The sequence below is a fragment of the Hippocampus comes genome, unplaced genomic scaffold, assembly GCF_001891065.2.
Source record: "Hippocampus comes isolate QL1 unplaced genomic scaffold, H_comes_QL1_v1.1 scaffold261, whole genome shotgun sequence".
NCBI classification, from domain to species: Eukaryota; Metazoa; Chordata; class Actinopteri; order Syngnathiformes; family Syngnathidae; genus Hippocampus; species Hippocampus comes.
In genome coordinates, this window is record NW_017805824.1 from 4645819 (window position 1) to 4668885 (window position 23067).

At 40.7% G+C, this 23067-nt stretch overlaps 1 protein-coding gene across 3 annotated transcripts in view; it reads left to right on the forward strand.

Moving 5' to 3' along the window:
• The window catches only part of scml2 (Scm polycomb group protein like 2), a 31111-nt gene continuing 8044 nt past the window's right edge, over positions 1-23067 (forward strand). For 2 of the 3 annotated variants that reach the window (XM_019886757.1, XM_019886759.1), the window contains exons 1-11: positions 1-121; positions 3512-3585; positions 3746-3811; positions 4180-4250; positions 5707-5941; positions 6929-7017; positions 7269-7512; positions 18226-18536; positions 19124-19253; positions 19373-19579; positions 22244-22417. In XM_019886757.1, the coding sequence (XP_019742316.1) occupies positions 3564-3585; positions 3746-3811; positions 4180-4250; positions 5707-5941; positions 6929-7017; positions 7269-7512; positions 18226-18536; positions 19124-19253; positions 19373-19579; positions 22244-22417 (1549 nt within the window). In that variant the 5' untranslated portion in view covers positions 1-121; positions 3512-3563. Of the gene's footprint in view, positions 122-144; positions 239-3511; positions 3586-3745; positions 3812-4179; positions 4251-5706; positions 5942-6928; positions 7018-7268; positions 7513-18225; positions 18537-19123; positions 19254-19372; positions 19580-22243; positions 22418-23067 lie in introns of those variants that run through there. The other variant, XM_019886758.1, reaches the window with a different exon arrangement.

Here is a 23067-nt window from a genome sequence, read left to right on the forward strand (position 1 = left end):
CGCGCGCGTGTGGTGGTGGCGGCGACGACGGACATGCGCGTAGCTGCAGCGAACATGGCGGCCGCCTGCATCTGACAGAAAGTGAGGGCTTCACCATCAAAATAAGCGCTTTCAACGCTCGGTACGTCTTCTTTTCTCCTTGTTCTTGTCCAGCGCCTACTCCCGAGATGTTATTTCACCCTCCCCGTTCCCCTCATTTGAGCCAGAATAGCGGCGTTTCCGAGGATATGTGGTGGCAGTGTGTTTTTCCTCCACTGTATTGCATGTTGCTTGGATGAAGGCGACTTCTTATTATTGTTACAGTTTTGTGGTTTCCGTTGAAGTGCGGCGCTTTACGCTTGTGTTCGCTGCATTCCCACGCGCTGTTTAGTAAACAAGTGCGCCCACTGTGTGAGTTTGGAGTCCAGTGTGGTGTTTAATAATTCAGCATTAGCAGCCGTTAGCCTTGAGAATAATGAGAGGAGTCCCGCCCACCAAATTTGGAAGAATGGAAATGCGTCATGCACTTTTTATATTGCTCGCTCCGATCTATCTATCTATCTACCTATCTAGTCCCATGACCGAATAAATGTTTAAAAACAATTATTTCTTCAGGATTGAAACTTGTTTACATGTTCCACTGAAGAAAATCCTTCGCTTTCCAAGCACCACCACGATGGCAAAGTAAATGTTTCAAAACAACTGTTTCTTCAGTATTAAATGTATTGTACTTAAAAGTGAAGTACATTGGCGTCTTTCTTTTTTGCAACAAATATGACAAAAAGTATTTTTTCATTAACTCCACCATTAAATAATACATGACTGAATATTCAAACAAAATTCAAAATCTGGTAATACTGAAAAGCTAGCGCAGTCATTACAAGTTCCGATGTACAGTAAATCTGTGAAGTAATTATCTCTATTTTCTACAATTATTATTATTACGTATACAATACTGTATTGAATGAAACCTTTTTTCAGGTGAAAGTGTATAAATATACAGTATATATACGTTTTCTGACAAACAACTGACCGTTTTGTCATAGAGAAAATTTGGCAAGCGGTACAGCGATGAGGCGCGGAGACTTTGCGAATCCAAATGCAGAACAAAATGCACTGTAAAAAAATGCACGAAAAATAATCTGTGAAACAGAGAAGCTGTGAAAGATGAACCATGTTATAGCAAGGGATTACTGTATATCTGAATTTGCTGAAGGAATGAACACACTCAATGTCAAACTGTGCAATCTGATCACCTTGAAGGGTTGGAAATAAATGGGTCTTACGCAGTCCTCCCATGACACTTCATAACACGAACAGTGCTGATTAATTTATTTTCAAATTGCAAACATCAACTTGGAAATTCTTTCATTCGATTAGCAGTGTGTCCAGTCAAAACAATGAATTGATTGAATGTCAGACAAATTGTCAGGGTTGCTCTTTCAGCATCTTGAAATTTATTTTAGAATTGTTCCACTGAACTTGGAAATTAAGTTAAAATTATAAAGGTCAGTGATTCTCAAAGTTCCGCATGTATGATTGAAAAAATTAAGAATCCTATTGTAAAACCGAACCACAGACAAACATATTACTGAGTTACCGAAGATAAATGTATCATTTTCGATCATTTGGGGGAAGCTAGCAACCACATAAAACCCACGTTTGTTTTGATTGACCTCATCCCTTAGTATATGTGAATTGAAACATCGCATTTAAAAACTGGTGTGGCACACTGGAAAAAACAGCCCCCGGACAGGCCACCAACAAGTGTTTTGTCATAGATGATGCCTGTCTTCCAGACACCATATTTAAAGACGAAAAAATCAGCCAACGCAATTTGTCTCTGGTTTGTTTCAATCACATTCCATGTACTACCCTATCCGTATCTACTTCTCTCAGTTTTTTTGTGGATGTGGTTAGAAATGCGCAATTCATTTTGAAAGGTCCTATTTGTTCTCACAAATGTTGTCATCTATTCAACGCTCGCTCCTCGAGTTAATAATGCCTTTGACAACTCCTGTCAATCAAAAGTTACAACTGCTCATGAAACCACCAATTTTTCCCCCTCATCTAGTGCATGTAAAGCATCATAATGCTAATCACAGTCCAGGGGCCGCTGGAGTGGAAATGGAGGCTGTAAAAAATGAAGTGCTTCCTGGTCTGCTGAGCTCTTAAAGCATGACCCTCATGAGTGGAGCAGACTGAGGTGTGCAAACACTGAAGCTGTCTGTCGCTGAGCGAGTGGCAGAACAGGAATCCTTTTCATGTGGGTCTGCAGACGCCCCACATCCACACGTCTTAATGGATTTTTATGGCACCTTGGAATCTTTATGGCTCCTTCCCACTCCATGGCTTTCTCTGCAAAAACACAAGAGCGCACAGGGAGCAGCGGTTACACTACATTGCAGAGTTTGCACTTCTGTGGTGAACATTCTGCATTATTTTGGATTATTCATCTTTTTGATGTATTTCGGTTTTGGATTATTTAATTTACTCCCAGCTAAATATTTGCAACTGACATCTGAAAATTGGACAATGGTTAAGGCTGATCTGGATTATTAGTCAGATTTTCACCCTCAAAATATGTGGTAACAACCTTAATGAATCTTCCAATTAATTGTAGCCAGTGTTTAAAGATACTTTGTTTTTAGCCAAATAGCATAAATGTCGAAATCATTTTGGAAAGTTTCCGGAAAACTAGCAAAAAACAATGAATTCAACAAACAAAAAGAGTGAGGATGTCCCACATTTTTTTGCACCTGAGTCAGAGTCCAAGTCACTTGATTTTGTGTAGCTGCATGTAACGACTCTCTCTTCACTACCTCTGCAATGCATTGAAGAAGAAAAGGAAGACCACATCCAAATTGTCTCAGTTGTCTTGATTTTTTTTTCTTATTGGAGTACAAGTATCCCAAGATGATGTATACCTCTGTACAGTAGTTCATATAAAATAAAGAACTAAAATATTTGATGTTAGATTTTAGAAATGGCCTGGATAGCTGAGAATCTACTCACAAAGAAAAACAAAAATTTTAGCAACTACCGGTATGTAGATTTTTTTTTTTTTTTTGCTATGGGCGATGTTTTCGAGGCAGGAGATCAAAAATGATTCTTAATTTTTTTTAAATTGTGGGTTTTCTGATCTTCATTCACCTTAAGAGGCCTATGAAGGTGGATGACAATCCCCAATTAAGATCCAATATTGGAAGAATTCAAATACAGTTCGAAACTTATAGCAATTTATTCATACAATAATTGCTAATTAATTTTTAGGTTTGACTAAAACTGTGTTTTAGTCAAACATTTTTTTTTAATAAATGTGTTTAAAATGTTTTTTTTTGGGTGTGCTGGTGTTGTAAAATTACCTACTCAATTGAAAATTGATGGGTAAAAATATAAAACATTATTAATAATGCAGTATATTGCCCAATAACCGCTCCAAATGACCGGTATCTTTTTTTATTATGATTACACTGCTTTTTCCTGTGGTGTTTGTGTGTTTCTAACGAGGTTATATGGTCTATTATTTTAGTTAAGAGCCTGTTTGACTTCCTCTGCTGCTGCGGGCTAACATCTTGGTCATCATGGGCCGAACACCACACAAAGGTTGGCCTTCTCTCTCTCTTCTCATGCCACTAATATTTGTAACAGCTGGATTTTTGATAGAGCGAAGAATAATGGTTTTCAGTCGAGTTTTCAGGTGCCGCTAATGAAGTGTCTGGTGAGTGTACCGTTTCGAATGCAAATGACCATCTTTTGATTCCAGATCAGAAAGAGGAGAAGAAGGAGAGGCCGAGCATCGGCGCAGGCTCTGTGCTCGACAAATCTAATGGTGAGTGCTCCCCTTAATTTTGTCATCGGTTACCTCATTCACTGTTAAAAAGTGAGAAATGCTGGGAGTCCATTTTTTTCCCACCTCACGCGGTTTAGAAATCTGGTTCCTTCCCGGGAAACCAGTCTTAATTATCACAAAACAAAACCAAAAAAAGTCATGTCGTGCCTTAATACCGATCCATTCATGATAAAAAAAAGGCAACCATAATATAGACAAAAGCCCAATGTTTCATTGCACCAAACAGCCAAGTCATATTCAAAATGTAAGTGAGTAAATGCCTTTTATGTATCTAACAAAGTGGTGTCTTTCTTTTCAACGGTGTGAGTAGTGTTATTTGTTACAGCCTGGTTTGATTCTTTTCCTAGAGCCATTTAGTTGGGAAGACTACCTGAGAGAGACCTCATCTATTGCAGCTTCACCTACTTGCTTCAAACAGGTAGCTGATCGTTACTAAATATGAAGTTCAATGAGCCCCCGTTTTTCACGTATACCTTCCACGCCAACCCGTGATTGGTTAAAATTTGCAAAACAGAGCCTACATCAAAAACATTGTTGAAGAAAACTCCCTCGACCTGTAAACACACGTTCACATAATTTTTACAGTATTACATAGCGACTATTGTCATTATTTTGTCGTCAAGGAATGGGATGCACTATTACTTTGATAAAACAAATAGAATTAAACTTTTTACATTAAGGTAGCAGCCGTTTGTTAGTTTAATGCCAACATACAATACAAGACAGCATTGACAGGCTAACGGAAATTCGCGTGGATGTTAGGATCATTATAAATCATACAAGCATGCAACAAGATTAAACATACTAATATTTGAATTCATAAATGACCAAACAAAGCATATAATTTAATATGATGAAGGTCCAGTAAGTAAATGTATGCAAAATCCTGCAAATGGGCTAATATAGCTACTGCTACACCCACAGGGCAACAACACTGAAGACAAGTACTCTTACTTAGGTCATGTTCATACTGCAGTTTTTTTCCGCCCAATGTGTCGGCTTTTTTCCGCATTAATGTGCATAGTACCATTTTTTTTCCCTTTCAAAAATAACCCAGGCCTCTTTAATATGTGGCTTTTGCTGTTTGGACACTCAAGTCCTGCCTATCCACCCTCTGCAAAAATTATCGCAATTGGTCGAGAAAACAGATTAGCACGAAAAGAAATACAATACATCCTGATTTGTATAGCGCTTTCACAAGAGCTGCAGCTGAAACAAAGCACTATACAAAACAGTGAACATAAAGTAAAATAATAAACACAACACAACATAAAAACACGGACAGTCGTGCAATCTTAACCACTTTTCCCTCATACTCTTTGTTGTTTGAAGCAGTTCTAAATGAAAGAGAAAATGGTGAATGAAGGAGCAGAAAGCAGTCAGTGGTGACAAGAAGATTGCATAACTGATAAACATATCGGGGGACTGATTCAAGCGCAAAACCTGTGAACTTGCCAATGCGTTAGATCGAAGGTGGACATACACGCGGCTACGTTGACTTGCGTCAGCAATCCGCCACGTGGCGCAGTGTTTTCTGCGCATGCGTGTCGCTTCATGGCTGCGTTCCATTCACATCAGAAGTCACATTTTTTTTGTAACGTATTACTGCAGTGCACTAAATGCGCACAACACTCAATTAGGACTTGCAGAAGAATATATTAAAATGTTTTCGCGAACATGGAAGTGTTAGTATGTCTGTGTTCATAAGAAGTACAAAAACTCCATGATATACTGAGCGAAGGATGCTTTGCATTATGCAAGGGGGGAACATTGTAGTGTAAACGGTCATGTTAGTTTCACTCAAATTAACCTACCTTTACACTACAGTGATGGATGTTCCCTTTGTGTGCGCATGCGTGTGTGTGTGTGTACAGTCCAGAATCCCCCCCTCCAATGACTTCAAGGCTGGCATGAAGCTTGAGGCTCGCGACCCGCGCAACTCCAACTCCGTTTGCATCGCCACTGTGATGGGCATGATGGGTACTCGACTACGCCTGCGTCTGGATGGGAGCGACAACACCAATGACTTCTGGAGACTGGTCGACTCGTCTGACATCCAACCAATAGGCACCTGTGAGAGGAATGGTGACATGCTGCAGCCCCCGCTGGGTGAGACTACATTTAAATGTGCATGCCCTTTCATACACAGGATGGGAGGATTCATGGTGGATGCACACACATTTATGAACCTGATTGAACCAACGGCATATTCCAGAAATCATAAAATAGCAACTAGTAAATAGACTGCATCTAAGATTGAGCCATTCTACTTTCATCCACCAATCAACATCTTTCATGATGCCGCCTTCATTCGCATCTTCACACACATTGTAGAGTACAAAAGTAATGATTCCATTTAGCGCCATCTCTTTTAGAGGCCAACTTAATTGGATGCGTTCATGGAGAAAATCCATTGTCAATGTTATTACTATTACCAGTGTTTTCCTGCCAAGGAAAATCCTCTGTTACACTTTACTTACAATGTACGGTATGCTAGAATTCTTCATTTTCCCAAGAGATTTTTAGACATTTCTACTCTTTGAACATCGGTCTGTTTGGAGAAGGCTCTTTTCTGTTCCAGCATGACTTTGTCGCAGTGCACCATAAAGTTTGGATGGGTTTGGTGTTTAATAACTTGAGAGCCCTGTCCACACCAGCAAACAACTTTTAGATGAACTAAAATAAAAGTGGAAGCTGTTCTAGCCTGCCAATGAGAGACTCCAACTCCCATCTTTAGATGGATTGATGATACTGATGATAGAAAGATAGAGAGACACATTTTATTCATCCACAAGGGTAATTCACTCCAACTCCATTCTGTTGGTGTAATAGCTTGGGCCCTAATAATTGTGTGTACGTGATGAACTGATCTTTTTCTTTTTTTACTTCATTGAATTCTATTTCAGGTGTACAATGCTCCAGTAAAAACTCAGTCCAACAGTGGTTGGCATAATGTCAGTCATCCTTCAGCCGGCGGCGCTACTTTTAGTCTTGCTGCAAATCAACACATTTTTATTGATCCATCCTTTTTACTACACTGCTTGTCCTCACTAGCATCATAAATGAAATTGAATATCGGCTCGCCTTTGTTTTCAGGCTTTAGAATGAACGCCTCCTCGTGGCCAATGTTCCTCCTCCGAACGCTGAGTGGAGCAGAGATGGCACCAGCCTCTGCTTTTAAGAAGGTTTGTTCTTGAAGTATGCTCAAATGAATGAATGAATGAATAAATAAATAAATATATATCTCTATCTATCTATCTATCTATCTATCTATCTATCTATCTATCTATCTATCTATCTATCTATCTATCTATATGTATGTGTGTGTGTGTGTGTGTGTGTGTATAAATGGGTATGTGTGTGTGGGGGGGGGTTGGTTATATAAATACTGTACATATAATGGATAATGTTGAACTCAAAAATAAATTGTGTCTAGGAACCTGTTAGCCCCATTAAAAACTACTTCAAGCCTGGTATGAAGCTGGAAGCCGTGGACAGGAAGAACCCTTACCTAATTTGTCCAGCCACCGTGGGTGAGGTCAAAGGTCAGGAGATCTTTGTCATGTTTGATGGCTGGCGAGGTGCCTTTGACTATTGGTGCCCCTTCGACTCCAGAGACATCTTCCCCGTCGGTTGGTGCGTGCTGACGAAACACAGTTTACAGCCGCCTGGAAACTTCTGTGAGTATAGCTTTCACTTTAATTTGGCTTGCGTTGTATTTTGACTTTTAGGGTGGTCGATTTTTCATCAGTAACACAGCAGTGGTGACTGTACTGCATACAAATTGACAGCAGCATTTTACTTTTTTATTGTTTGTTTTTTAACATCAAATGCATTGTAAGATTCTGAGCAAACCAACCAAATCATTTTATCGTGAACCCCTGTTAATTGATGGGTTTATTTTTCAGACCACCCCGTCATAGGTAAAATTCTACAATATTATAAGAGACTTTGTAATGAAAAGTAGGCTCTGACTGATACGGATTTTTTTATGCTGAATCGTACCTTATTCATTTTTATTCATTTTCACACTCTCACTGTCAAGCCATGGGAGACATCATATAGCATCACTTTGAGGAAACGAAAAATAAGGCGCCTGCGATCACAGTTGTCCAAATAAAAGGCACAGCATGCTTGCTTAAAATTGTCACTCCAAGTCGAAGTTAAGTGTAAAAGTGTCACATAAAACAAAAGAGTATTAGATATTGTACATTTAAACACAAAAATGTTAAACCAAACAAGATAATTTCAACTAAAGAAAGTACACTAGCATCAATGATGGGCAATAGAAATTAGCACGGCTGTTAAGGTAATTACAAATGCTTAAAGAACTCCAACTCTGCGTGTACTCTGTATGAAATGTGTGTGGTGCTTTTCAAAGTATATTGTAGCAATTTTAAAAGACTTCTCTGCTGGTAACAATGTGACAGTATAAAACAGAATATATATTTTTTTAGGTGAGGTAATATTGAAATTTGTTAACGTTTCTAATCAGTTTACCAATTTGAATCCAGTTTTATTCCTGGGCAACTTTGGGTCCCATGATAAATGTGCTAATATGAATGCTAAACAAACAAGACCAAATTCCTGCACTACATTTATTTTATAAAATAATAATAATAATACATTTAATTTTGAAAGCGCTTTCCATTGTACTCAGACACTTTACAAGAGTTTATATAATACTGTACATATTTTATTGTGGTACAGACCAGAGTACCAAACTACAAATGTGAGCAGGGCATTAAACATATAGCCTAATGCTTTTCTTTTGCAAAGAATTGTGACATTACCACACTCTACCACCAGAGTGCAGTGCAAGGTACATCTTCCATTTGAAGGAGGCACACAATGTAATGTATGGAGTCAGATTACGATTTTTTTTTTTTTTTTTTGCTGTCTATGCACCCAAACGAATCGTGATACTAGAGCCATTAGGATTTTTGGCCAGTGTCACATATCAGGCCAGACAGAGTAGTCTTCTTGTTGTCACTTGAAACCCAACTGCCTCCAAAAGTCCCCAAAACACCAGAGAGCATGGGTCTGTTTCTTGCGCTCACAAAATAGATACACACTTCTTCCTTTCACCTTTCAGGCTTTAATTTTATATATACTGTATATATAAAACTGAGCTCCACTTGATTAAAAAAAAAGATAGCTGGCCAAATAAAACAAATCATGAGTTATAAGTCAAAAACAACAAGTAGTGCAGGTAATTCTCAGCCTAGTGTTTGGGAGTACACCTGATATTAGCATGTCCTTGTGCGGTTATCTGGGTGTTCAGACAAAACGAATCCAGAAGTTATCTTGGCACCCGAGGAATGGTAAACACTAACTCAAAACACATTACAAAAGAATGAGGCTACCCAGTGTCATAGTGGAGAAGCATGTGAAAACCTGCACTTGTACAGAAACATTGGCCCCAGTGCACAAAGTGAGGCCCACATGATGGATGGACAGGTAGATGAAGCCATACTACAGATAACTATCTTCATCCGAAAAGGAAATTCATTGTTACATTCATCGCCACAATAAAAACAACACAAGGCAAAGCAGACTTGCTGAATTCCCACAATAACATTATTAAAGATATGAAATGTATTCACTACAACCACGCTGTGTGTTAGCTTCCTTAGCGTCCCTCGACTCCATTTTTAGGATGACAATGAATAGTCAACATTATTACTGGGTATTTGTCATAGCGGCACTAAGTATTGGGAAATATCAAAGCAATTATCAAATATATTCTTTGTTTAAGGTGTTTTTGTTTTTGAAGAATGGTGGTCAAATATAGAAATGATAAACCATTTTCTGTGTGCAGTGTACTTCATCCAAGTAAAGTACATGTATAAATAGATCTAAATCTGTAATAATTTTGTTGCTCAAATGTGTCTTTAAAAAAAACACCCAAACTCCACACAAGAAGGCCGGAGCCAGAATTGAACCCTGCACAGCTGCACTGTGAGGCCGACGCACTAATCACGCATGCGCGCGCACACGCACGCACAAATGAATCAGTCATATTATTTGAGTTCAAAATATATCGTGATACGTATCGAATTGTCTTTTAACTGAGATGTATTTCTGAAAAGTTTAAATGACAACAAGAAACTCATTACAGCATCCCCTCATCATAAGTTAAGCTGTACCATATCAAATCATAATATCACTGAATCAAACTGATCGAATCCTCCACTGTATTGCGGTCAGCCTTGTAAATTGGCCCTTGGAATTGTTGGATGTGGTCTCGACAAAACAGTTGTGTGTGCATGTGCATGACTTGGCGCTGGTGTTAATGGTTAATGTTATTAAAATGTGATGGCAAACCTAAGATATTCATTTTAATCGGCATAATAGTCTGCTCTGCAGACATGATTATGTCCGCATGTCATTTTCATGATAAACGATAAAGCTTAATGCTCAGACTCGCTGCTCTTTGGTTGATATTTAGACAGAATGTGTGGAAATCACAGACAAATAACGACTTTGTGCCCTATGTATACTTCACAGATTCTGATATTTGGTATAGGGAAGAATTTTGTCAGATCGCACAAAAACTACAAAGAAAAAGACACTATTTTAAAGAAGGTCTATCCCCGTCTTTATCGGATGAGTTATTTTAACCACAATATTACATTTAAATATGAACCATGGGCTACATGGTGAATGTATGTGTTTATTTGGAGAAGGTTTTCTCAATGGAGGCATCTGGTGCACCCACTGACAAATGCTCTCTTCGCGCAGGCTTTATCTGCAATATTATTATATTCGTGCAGAAATATGTTGGTGTCTGCACTTGATGTAGTTCCATACTAGACTCCATGGCCAACAGATTATATTAATCCTCGAGGTTGCACATCACCTACTTGATATGAGGTCCTCGCATGTCGACTTCATGTGGGGGATTTAACACAGATTTGCACTCTGTGTGTTTGCACACCTACTCTATGTGTGTGTGTGTGCACGCCTGAGCCTGGCGTGTGTGCAGTAAAAAGGGGATAATGTGCTCAGTTAGACAGGTGCCATGATTGTATGTAAACGCATCGGGGGTTTGCGGGACAGTTAATGAGGTGTTGATCAGCTATACATGCTCTATGTACATTTCAACAGGCTTCGTTATTCTCTTCTATTCTCTTTGTTCTGTGCTGCATATTTTTGTCAGACACCACTAATGCAGTGCTTCTCAATTATTTTCTGTTGCGCCCCCCCGAGGAAAAACAAAACACTTTGCCCCCACCCCCAACTGTCCCCAACATGAGCAGCGTCCCTTTTTGTTTCTTGGATTTTTAAATTGGGTCAGAATATAGAGCTGGTTTGCAACCTTGTATTCAAACTTTGAAAACTGACCAGAATGGAATGGAAACGCATGTCGCATTTATGTTTGGAACATGATCATAATTTTTGTGCTTGAATACCCAGGTATGGGCCAAAAATCATGCATATGATGCCCTCGTCACTCCTGTGCTTGCAGCATCCATTCATCCATCCGTTTTCTATGACACTTATCATCATTAGGGTCCTGGATGGACTTGCAGCCTGTCCCAGCTGACTTTGGGTGAGAGGCGGCATACACCTTTGACTGGTAGCTCGCTCATGACAGGGCTTGAATAGACAAACAACCATTGAAATTCACATTCACAGCTACGGATAAATTACAATCTTAAAAGTGCATAAGATGCAAGTTGTTGGAATGGGAGAAGAAGTTGGAGTACCCAGAGAAAAACGCTCAAAGCAGTTATCCAAGGTTGTTGCCACTTGATTTATTAAAACAAAACAGCATCAATTTGTTTTTGGCTTCACCCTCCTGTGTTGTAGTTTTTGCTGCTCTGTGGATGTCTTCAGCACAAAGTCAATTGAGATGTTGTTTGAAGGGGAAGTACACTGGTACCTTCACTTCCGAGTGACCTGAGTTAGGAGTTTTTCATGATACGAGCCATTGCTTTGCTTCATTTTTTTTCGCTTTGACCTATGAACAACAATTTCAGTCATGAGTGCTATGGGGTGATATGGGAAAAAAAAAACACGCTAACGATAAGCCGCAATGTAGATATTTTCAGTTAATCAAGACAAAATGGATAGCACACACTGACTGCATACCTTTTCTCACTTTACTTTGAAGTGAAATTAATTACAGTAAATCTGTATCAAATGAGAAATGCATTCAGCATTAAACTAGATATCAATCTAAATAAGAGGCATACAAATGTTTCAGGCAGTAAATATTAAAAAAAAAAAGATGAGATCTACTCGAATGTAATTTTGAGTGCAATTATTGTGCAGATCTCAAAAGTCAAAGTTAAAACTCAGGACTGGATGATGCAAACAAATCACATTCGTGATGTTATACATAGTCACAATGGTATATTAACAGAGATGGTCACTTGACACTATTTTGCCTGTCCGTCCTCCGTCCGCGAACTGGGTACCCTTCCGTCATCAACCCTCCCTCCCTGTCCTTCGTCCTCGTCCTTTTCAAGCGCTTCCGTCCTAGCCTGCTCTCCCAACCCCCACCCTTCGGTCACCAGAGCGCCTTAAGGCAGGGTACATGAAATGCATGGTGGGGGGGGGGGGGCAATTAATACCCTACAGACGAGATACCACTTACTTTGCCCCATACAGGTGCATAGCACTGACGATCCCATTTTGAATGGCACCTTTAGTGACAACCGCAAGCAAGTATTATCATAGACAACATTCACATTACAGATACAAAGACACCAATTGAGTACGTCAACGCCGCAGCCGTATTGGATGTGGCAAAGTGAATCAAATATTGAATATGCTTCTCTTTGGAGATCTATCATTAAGCAAAATTTGTTGAAAAATGTTACTGTGTAATTATTTCTAGGACTGAGCAATTAATCTTTGGTCCTTTGATCCTGTCCTCTTTTATCTATAACTGCTTGAAACAACAAAGTGTATGCAGGAAAAGTGATTAAGATTGCAACACTGTCTGTGTCTTATGTGTTGTGTTCTGTTATTTTGTTATTTCAAGATGGCGCCGCGAGAGTGGCTGCCTTTCTAGCAGCTCCTATATTTTGTTCTTCTACTTCTTCCTTTCGTAACTTTGCTGCTGTGAATTAGGAATTTCTCCATTGCGAGACTAATAAAGGATTTCTTATCTTAATCGAATTTAGATGAGATTGAATTGAGTCAAGTCCAGTGCTTAAGAAGTGTAGTCCACATGTTTACGTCGACGTTTCATGAAACATGACAACTACTTGTCATATTAAATCACAATTTCAATATCTTATATTGAGCAGAACTCAAAATTTTACCATGTTCACCAAAAAGCAAGATTGTTGTGGAATTCTGTGGCTATCGGTCAAGGCATGACATCATCATGCAACATTTAATGAAGAGAGTTGTAATCCGTCAACATTTGGGGTTTTTATCCCCAAAATTCAAAAACTCAAGTGTTGGTCATCAGAGGCTGATGAAGATATCAGCGACTTTTGTGGGTTTTCCTGTGCCTGCTAAGATCCACATTGTTCTGCAGACAGGCTGATATCTGACCATGCCACTATAGCCTGACGTTTGACCAGGCCATTTTTCATCTGAAAAGGCTCGGGTTACAGCGAGGGGGACCTCTGTCGGGGTCATGTGTGTGTGTTTGTGTGTGTGTGTGTGTGTGTGTGTGTTTTGAGTCAAAGCATGCTTCTGTGCACAGCAGCTCCCACTATGACTTTCAATCAGAATGCTTCATATCCAGTTGAACCTTCTACCCAGCCTCCCAAGCTGACACCCCACCCCTCTACCCTTCTTTCAACCCTGTACGCTCCCAGGAGCCCCGGCGTTAACCCCTTTTCCCCTGACACTGCCCCCCTCCCCCAGAGACTCGCCGAGAGACAGGTGACTGATGCAGACTGTCGATATGGTCTAGAGATAACACGAATAAAGGATTCAACCCCCCTAATGCCATTCACCACACCCACTCACTCCTCTTGCTCCTAACCCCTCCCTAGCCCCTATCACCGCCCCCCCCCCCTTTCTCATTCATTGGGAAGGAAGCTTCGCAGCAGCTTCAACCAGCGGCAGTAGTAGTAGTAGCGGGCTTTGTTGTAGACTCAAAACAGGCGAGAGAAGTGCGTAGAGTAATGTGAAGGCACCGAGATTACCGGACATGAAGCTATGAAGTGCAGAGCATGAGAGCACAGTCAAAAGTTTGGAGTGGAACCGGGTGAGAGAGAAAATCTGTCAACGGAGCGTTGTTTCAAAGAAAGGAACAGGAAGCGACTGTCTGTCATTACCACCGATACCACGGTCGCTACTATCACAATTGGGGAAGCCGCAACTGCAGCACTGAGTTTCTGCTTTTTGGAAGGCATTTCCTGGTGAGCATGTTGTTTGCATTAACAATAGAAACTTTGTGACGCTTCTATTTGTCCTTTTTTTTTTTTTTTTTTTTTTTGCTGTGTACAAAACATGTTGACTAGCGCTTCTTTGTAGTAGCACAAAATGTATTCAGCATCTACTTTAAGAGTAGCTGCACTCATGAATATATCAGTGAATGCTACAAGACGTAAAATAAGGCAAAATTGGTCACTAATCCAATTCAGGAAGTGCTGGTTTCTTGTCTAAAATTGAACATTCTGTGGCTTTGATTGTTTTAAGACTTTTATCTGCATTCAAACCAGTACAACTTCTAAGCATCCACAGTTGTAATTTGAGGGATTTGCCTGCACTCAACTGCAAATGTTTGCAGTTGGAGCCGTTTTTATTGGCTGGAGATTTGGAGCCCCATTTGTTTTTAATCATGTGCGTTTGTGGCTCGAGCATCAGGAAGCAGTTAACACAAGATTGAGCCTCCGTATACTCACGTTATTAGGCGCTCTCATTACCGGTGGTGAATGTTTTTAGACGTGTATGTCAGTCAGGAGAGACACATCCACATTTGGTTGTTTTAATGAAGTTTCTCAGCTCCTTTACAATGCTCACAACTAGCGTGTGTGTGTGTGTGTGTGTGTGTGTGTGTGTGTGTGTGTGTGTGTGTGTGTGTGTGTGTGTGTGTGTGTGTGTGTGTGTGTGTGTGTGTGTGTGTGTGTCTTTGTATGTGGTTGAATCAACTGATGATGTGAGGAAGCTCAGTTTGTGAAAAGCGGGGGATAGTGTAATTAGATGAGGAGGAACTCTTTTGGGCCCCTCCCCCAGCCACCAGACAGCAGACACACACTCAGCGACCTCATTCTGATGTATGTGCGTGCACACATGCACACAAACACACACACACACACACACACACACACACACACACACACACACACACACACACACACTCACTCACACGTTTCCTCAGGCTGTGTTACAGAGGTCAGAGGGTCGAGTTGGAATAATATAGTCATGATCAGGGCCATATGTCCATTGTTGAATGGGATGTGTGATGCCTGCACAAATTGTTCTTGAATATTTCTTGTCAGGATTATTTTTCGTAGGGCTGAACGATGTGGAAAAATAATCAAATTGTGATTTTTTTTTCAATATTGCGATTGTGATTTGCGATTATTTTTTCCATTGTCTTTTTCCCATGATTTTTTTTTCTCAACCATTTTTTCCCCCAAGTATTTCAATGAACAATTTCAGGTTTTATTATCCATAAATGTTCTTTCCTAACAGGTTTGACTTCCGCTAACGTAATGGCAAATTAACCATTAATTAATTATTTTTCTGCTTCAATTATAGTTAATTTACGAAACGGTTTGACTTTCAGTCTTTTAAGCACTCACTACGACAACTTAAAAAAATTCCACCCAACAAGTGTGGCACAACAAGTCATAAATCAGATTACAACAATAATGCAAACAATTGTGTAGCTTTATCACTTTGACATTTAATGTTCCACGAAAAATATGTAAACGTGGACTGCACGTATGAGCACCAAACTTATCTTGACACTATAAACAATAAAAAAAGCCTACCACATACCCAAGTGAAGCATTCCCCCCCAAAATGTATTGTACTACAATGCGATGTCAATTTGAATTTGATTAATTGTCCTGATTTCAGGCAGGCAGTAAAATCACACACTGAATTTGTATTTTCGCCTTTCTTAGTTGAAGGACCATTATTTCTCTTGTTTAAGTCCTTTTATTTTATCAGTATGATTTCATCCAAAATATTTAACGGTAGCTAGTAATGTAATTACTGCCACATGCATCATAGGACAGGCCTCGGGATAATCACTTTCGCATCACGGTCTGTTGGGCAAAGTTGGTATTTTGTGCCTCATTAAAACACATTGAAAAGAAAAACTGGGAATCAAATACAAAGACAACCATCAAAAGAAAGTAGTAGTAGAAGAAGCAACGAAACCTTTGTACAAAAGCTTCACTAGCCTCACATCACCCACCGCAGGTAGTTGGTGGTCGAGGAGGAATGGCTGTTATTTGTTTGTTTTCGCAATCGAGGCCTGAGTTTGGATTTTTGAGGTCTGCACAATAATCCATCCATCGATTGTCCAATCCGCTTATCCTCACGAAGGTCGCGGGCATGCTGGAGCCTATCCCGGCTGTCTTCGGGCAGTAGGCGGAGTACACTCAGAACTGGCCGCCAGCCAATCGCAGGGCACCCAGAGACGAACAACAACCTTTCACACTCACAATAACACTTACGGACAATATAGAGTATCCAATTAACGAACTCAATTTTGCTTTACTTGGGTTTTCTCCAGGTACTCTGGTTTCCTCCCACGTTCCAAAAACATGCATGGCAGGCCGATTGAACACTGGTGTGGGTGTGGGCGTGGATGGTTGTTCGTCTCTGTGTGTATTTGATAGCTGCAACCTTAAATTATGATCAATTAAAAAAAATGCCTGCTTGGATCGGAATATTGTTCCAGATATTCAAATGCATTCATATCAGAGTTGGCTCCTGGTCTCCAATTGTGAATGGCCTTGCAGGCGCCGCTGTCCTCGGGTCGGCTGTAAATAAGCACGCTGCTGTGCTTTTCCCTCTGCTTGCTCATGTGACTGCTCCTAGTGAGCAATTGAGCTGTCCCCTCCACAACCGGAACAAAGCACTGCATGGTTCCACACCCACTTCTCAATTAAGCAGCTTTTAGTTCCTTCAAAACACCTCTCCGGGAGGTTTAAATGAAAGCCTTGACCCCTTGATAGCCTTCACATTCACTAACAGATCCCTGCACAACCCCTACTAATGTGTTTGCATCGAAATATCTGGTTGCCTCTCTCATTTTCCATTTTCTTTCCTTTTCACAGCACTTCTAATGAGAGGATTCTGTGATTTTACGTTGCTCCGGCAAATGAACGAAGAAGTGTTGTTGGTGCCAGTCCTCCCCAAAACAATAGCCTTTTCTTTTTACCATAAAACTGACTCTGACCCTTGAGGTGTATGTATTTATTTATTTTTGTTATTATTATTTTGGGGAAGGATTTCTGGTTTTCTTAATTTTCTCGTAATATCGTCCTTGTTTATTGTGCGTATAACTTTGGAAATGAGAGAAGGAAGACGCTTATGATCTTGCAGCTACATTTTAATTCAAACAGATACAGCCACTGGGATTGACACATCATTCAGCATGTATAATTGCAAGATTTTAGTCAGCAATTGTACAAAACATGTACGTAGTTCCTATTACCAAGAATACTTTAGCATACATTTTTTTTCTCGTCATTTGCCCAGAAATGTGCTTTAAAAATACATTTTGTCCAAATGTCAATTCATTTTTATGAAACCCCACAATGTATCAGTTTTGCTACTAATTCCAAGTGAAGATTTCTGGTCACCTGATGACGTGATGCGATCTTTGCCGATCTGCCGATTACATACCCCGCTCAGTTAATCAGATCAGCTGTGTGACACGTGGACATGGATGTAAACATCACGTGATTTATCAAGATGCCGCTTTTTTATGTCTTATTAGCCCAGTACTTGTGAATGTTTTAACACTTTGATCAAATCAACATCTTGACAAAAACAAGTTTCAAGTACTTTAAAACAAGTTCTCCCATCGCAGACAAGCTCTGGTAAGATGCTGCCATTTCACTGAGCCTATATGAAGACATGCATTTGCATCAAGACAGAGCATTCGCAGACCGGACACAGTTTGGCTATTCGGATTGAACTGTTTACATGATGCTCACACCTCTGTGAATCTGGGCAGTTAAAGCACTGATCAAACAAATATGTGTTGAACTGCATGAAAAATTGTGAGCCAGACCCTCCTTGACAAACTTCAGAATCCCAAAGTTGAAGCCTTTGTTTGCTCTTCCCACCACCATCTTTTATTTAGTGAGATTTGTACCTGAATCATCTTAACTAAAAACATGCATTTTTTTATAACCCAAATCTAGAAACCCGACATATTTCCATTTCCAGTTTGCCAAGTAGGAGAACAAACAGTATGTTTCATGAAACCGTTTCTCTTCCTTTTCCAGTCACCCTTCCAGGTGCTCTCCTTGCCCCCGTTTCATCCTCCTCCGCCTCCCTCACAACACGCCGCTCCACTTCCAACTCGTCCTCATCCACGATGCAGACCTCATACCGACTTCCCAACCCTTTGCCTCCCCTGCCCGTTCGCAAGGGTGTCAGAGGTCGCCGTCCCAAGTCGCAGACTATTGCTTTGTTGAAGGCCGCGGCTGAGGCTGCAGCAGCTGCAGCGGTCAATGGAGCATCACAGAGCCCTGTCAGGGCCACTCAATTGGCCCCCAGACCGCACAGGAAGAGAGGGCCCAAGCCTGGGAGCAAGGTGAGATGATACTGCCATATTTTGTCTTGATAGTAATGGAAAGATGGTTTTAAGCCACGACTTTTTCACAGGGGATGCGTTCCAGACACACACTTTACTGAAATGCACCACACCAGGCATGGATTACTTAAATAGGTCATTGGTTGTTTAAAAAAAAAAAAAAAAAAAAGGAAAAAAGGATTCCATTCCATACAAACAGCAGCAGCTTTAACAGTGTGCCATGCAACAAAATAAATTTAAACATTGTACGTATATTCAAACCCCAAAATGTTCAACCAAACCATACGGTACAACTTCTCTGTGGGCCGAGTAGGCGACCTTCTCCTTATCTTGCCGCATCTACATCCAGTAAAGCTCGGTGTGGTCAGCATGTCGCAGCACAACGTGGCACTCTAGACGGAATGCACGCACCTCGAAATGTGGACTTGTGCACTCTGAAATCACGATAAATCAAAGGTTCACTGTAAACCATAAACAGGACAGAGATGGATCTTATGTGCGAGTAAGGTGTGATGAATGTGTAATGTAAAGCATTACCTCATGACCTAAGGACTTTTTTGTGGGGGGTTGTTTTCTTTTTTTTTTAGAGAAAGCCTCGGGTGGTACAGTCACTGGGCTCATCGTCCAATCCAGCGTCTCCTCCAGAGACCAGACTGAGCACTAGCCATGTCTCAGTAGACAACCACCATAACAACAATTCAAATGTAGTCTGCACAGGTAAGTGTCATAGCCCATACAGTACAAGATGAGCTGGAATGTACTGACCGCTGCTAGAAAATGAATTGAACAACGTGGATTTGGTTTTTTTTTCCTTCCCCCTGGTTGTGTCCATTCAGTGTGCGTTTATGTGAACAAACACGGTGACTATGGCCCCCATCTTGACCGTAAACTGGTGCAGCAGCTCCCAGACCACTTTGGGCCAGCTCCAGTCAACACAGTGTTACAGCAAGCCGTCCAGGCCTGTGTGGACTGTACGTACCAACCCTCGGTGCTGCTCTCCTTCCTGCAGAGCCAGTCCCACACAGGAGGAGAGGTCATTCGAGGTCTGTAGTCTTGAATGCACACACAAGAACACAATTGTTTGGAAAAAAAACGAGCATTTTTTGGTGACTTTTCATCTGGGGATGGGTTGCCGCAGCTGTGTTGCTTTTAGCTTGCGTTATGGATTAATGTTGCTCATATTTGGAAGGATGTTTGTTTGTTCTTCTTGAGGGGCTTTACTCTGTTGATTTTGGTGGTCCAATGCCGCTCTATGAACATCGTGTTTGTTGATTTGGAAAGTCTGGTTGAGATTAACAAGGTTATAATTGCTATTTGGGTGCTGCCTTTAGTTGAATGCAGTTTGCCCCCTTACAAAATGTGATAGAGGTGGCCAGTTTGTTTCGGCATGCAGATCTTACTTTGGCAGCAATATTGTGGATACTCAATCTACACAGTGAACCTGTGTTCACCCGATTGGCTGCAATAAGTGAAAAACTACAATATAGAGAGACCAAATAAAAACACACACTTTAAATACCTGTCAACATACACTGAAATATAAGAAAACATGTTTTAGCAGGTATTCCTCCCTACTATTGCTATCAAGAAATAGGAGACTATCCTGTACCAAATGAAAATCAAACACTGGTGCTGCAGAGTTCTCCAAATCAGAACCCAAGCGTGCTTGCTTCAAGTTGTTTTTGTCACTCGCAGTTGAAGTTCACTGTAAAACCGACAGAACAAAAGACAATTAAATATGATATGGATTGTTAAACACCAAAGCATTCACCCAACCCACATATTAACAAAGTGTGCTGGCCTAATCCTAACATGCAATGGAAATGCCATAGATGAGCGAATGGATATTCACATAAATGGTATGATATTCATAAACCTTCTAACAACTCTACTTTCACACTCACATACAACACATACAAGCAGAGGATAGAACCTTACAGGCGGACATATTCTCTTAGCTCGGTGGGAACAATGACAGTTAGTGGAGTTGAGTAGGGGACCTTCTCTGCCTCATCTTCTTTCTCCTCTACATTCTCTTCTATTGCGCTGCTGTTCTTCCAAATTAACCTCAGTGCTGCGGTACCTGTTCCTGGCACAAGTGCTATTGCACTGAAGCTGCGCAACGTTTAACTTGGACTCGCGTGTCTACTAATGGGGAACTGTGAACATCTGTGAAAGAAGATCACTTAGACATCGGCGATATGGCACACTCCGCATCGTACTGCATTGTTTCATAAGATACAAAAGAAAAACTGCATTACATGGTCTGCTTCAGTGATGAGGATGCTCCGTTTTGATAGATGTTGCCTATACAGTATTTTATTTTCTCACGTAGCTAAGCTAGACTCAAGTTTCTTTGTGCAGGCAGATTATTTAATGCTTCTCTTAGACAGTATTGTGTGTCTTTTAGAGGTGCAACGATTAATCGATTCATTGACAATGAGTTGAGTATTAAATTAATTGATTCATAAAAAATTGGGTCGTAATCAATTAATCGTTATGATCCCTTTTCAAATTTGAAATGGTCCAAATCCTCAGAAATTCAGCTTCTCATCATTCAATATCCTCCAATTTCTGAAGTCCTCCATGAGAGCAGACTGATTATCTTAATCCAAATTTGCTCCGGTGTAAGATATCTCGCAACAAAATACATCGGTGCAGCACCGAAGCAAATGTGTGTCGTGTGAACACCCCTTATGTTGAATACAAAAAAAAACATTTGCATTTACTTTGGAAAACCGTGATCAACTTCTTTTTTTGCCTATTTTGTGACATGTTCTGGCCCAAACCAGTAGCTGAATCATCACTGATTTTTGTTTGTGCATTTTCTGCTCTGTCGATTTGAAATCATTTCTTATTTTTGAATACAGGGATGGAAAACAAAAGAATCAGATGAATCCCTTATTAAAATATTAATTAGTAGCAGCCTTAGTAGACATTGTGCAGATGGTCATATAATGTTGTGGCTGGCTACTGTACAGTATACTGTAGGCCTTTTTTTTTTAAGATTATTAAAAAGGCCACATAATGCTGGTAGCAGGAATACCAACAAACATATACTCTAATAAATTAAAATAAAACGTTTTTTTCTTATTTGTCAACAATTTGGCCTTGGAGGTTGTTTTTACTGTAATCATGACACATTCCCTATTCCATACAGGCAATCATCCAGACCAAATTGGAAGTCATTCTGAAATAAATGTGATTGACTACGCGTGTGTATTTTGGGGCGAAATTACTGACATACAGGATGAAAATAAAAGACAATGCCTGTGGCCACGTCTGACGTGAACGCTGGGACTGTAATCAGAAGTGACATGTGCATCTAACCTGTTTTTGGAAGCTCGGATTGAGTCTCCCTCGAGGGTGGTGGGATTGGGAAGGGTACGGGCCAATGGGGAGGGGATGGGGGAACATTAATTTGTGTGTTTGTGCAAGCTTGGCTTGGGTGGGAGGGTGTTGTGCAGATTGAGGGTTGTGGGTTTGTGCTGATAAAAGGAGGGCGCTTAACCCCAAACCATCTGCTGTTTTCCTTTAACTGTGGATGCATTCAGCCCGCGTGTGAGCAGGTGTGAGCCCACACATCGGACACACACACACACACACACACACACACACACACACACACACACACACACACACACACACACACACACACACACACACACACACACTAATACAGTATGCATTTTTGTTTTGTCTTCCAGTGCGCTCCGAGCATGGTATCCGTTATGTCAAGCTCCCGTCTGTCTCCAGTGCGTCCACAGTGCTGAGGTTCTTGGAGAACCTATGTCAGCATCTGGAGAGTGTCAGCCTGTTCAGCTCACAGCCGTTCAGCCCCTTCAGCAAAAACACACACTTCTTTGACCGGACAAAGTCAGGTTTGTGTGTACAGTATAAACAGATATAAATATTGCAAAATGTGTTATAACATTTCCACCCCCTCCCCGCCAAACAAAAACATAATTGGAAACAGGTTACAAACTATTTCGAAATAGTAGAGCAGCCTTGACCAGGCCTCCTCCATTATCAATGGGCCTCCTATTAATTGTAATTCCAGTGTACCTTCACCGGCCACTTGATTAGGTACACCATGCTCGTAACGGGTTGGACCCCCTTTTGCCTTCAGAACTGCCTCAATTCTTCGTGGCATGGATTCAACAAGGTGCTGTAAGCATTCCTCAGAGAGTTTGGTCCATATTGACATGATGGCATCACACAGTTGGCGCAGATTTGTCGGCTGCACATCCATGATGCGAATCTCCCGTTCCACCACATCCCAAAGATGCTCTATTGGATTGAGATCTGGTGACTGTGGAGGCCATTTGAGTACAGTGAACTCATTGTCATGTTCAAGAAACCAGTCTGAGATGATTCCAGCTTTATGACATGGCGCATTATCCTGCTGAAAGTAGCCATCAGAAGTTGGGTACATTGTGGTCATAAAGGGAATGACATGGTCAGCAACAATACTCAGGTAGGCTGTGGCGTTGCAACGATGCTCAATTGGTACCAAGGGGCCCAAAGAGTG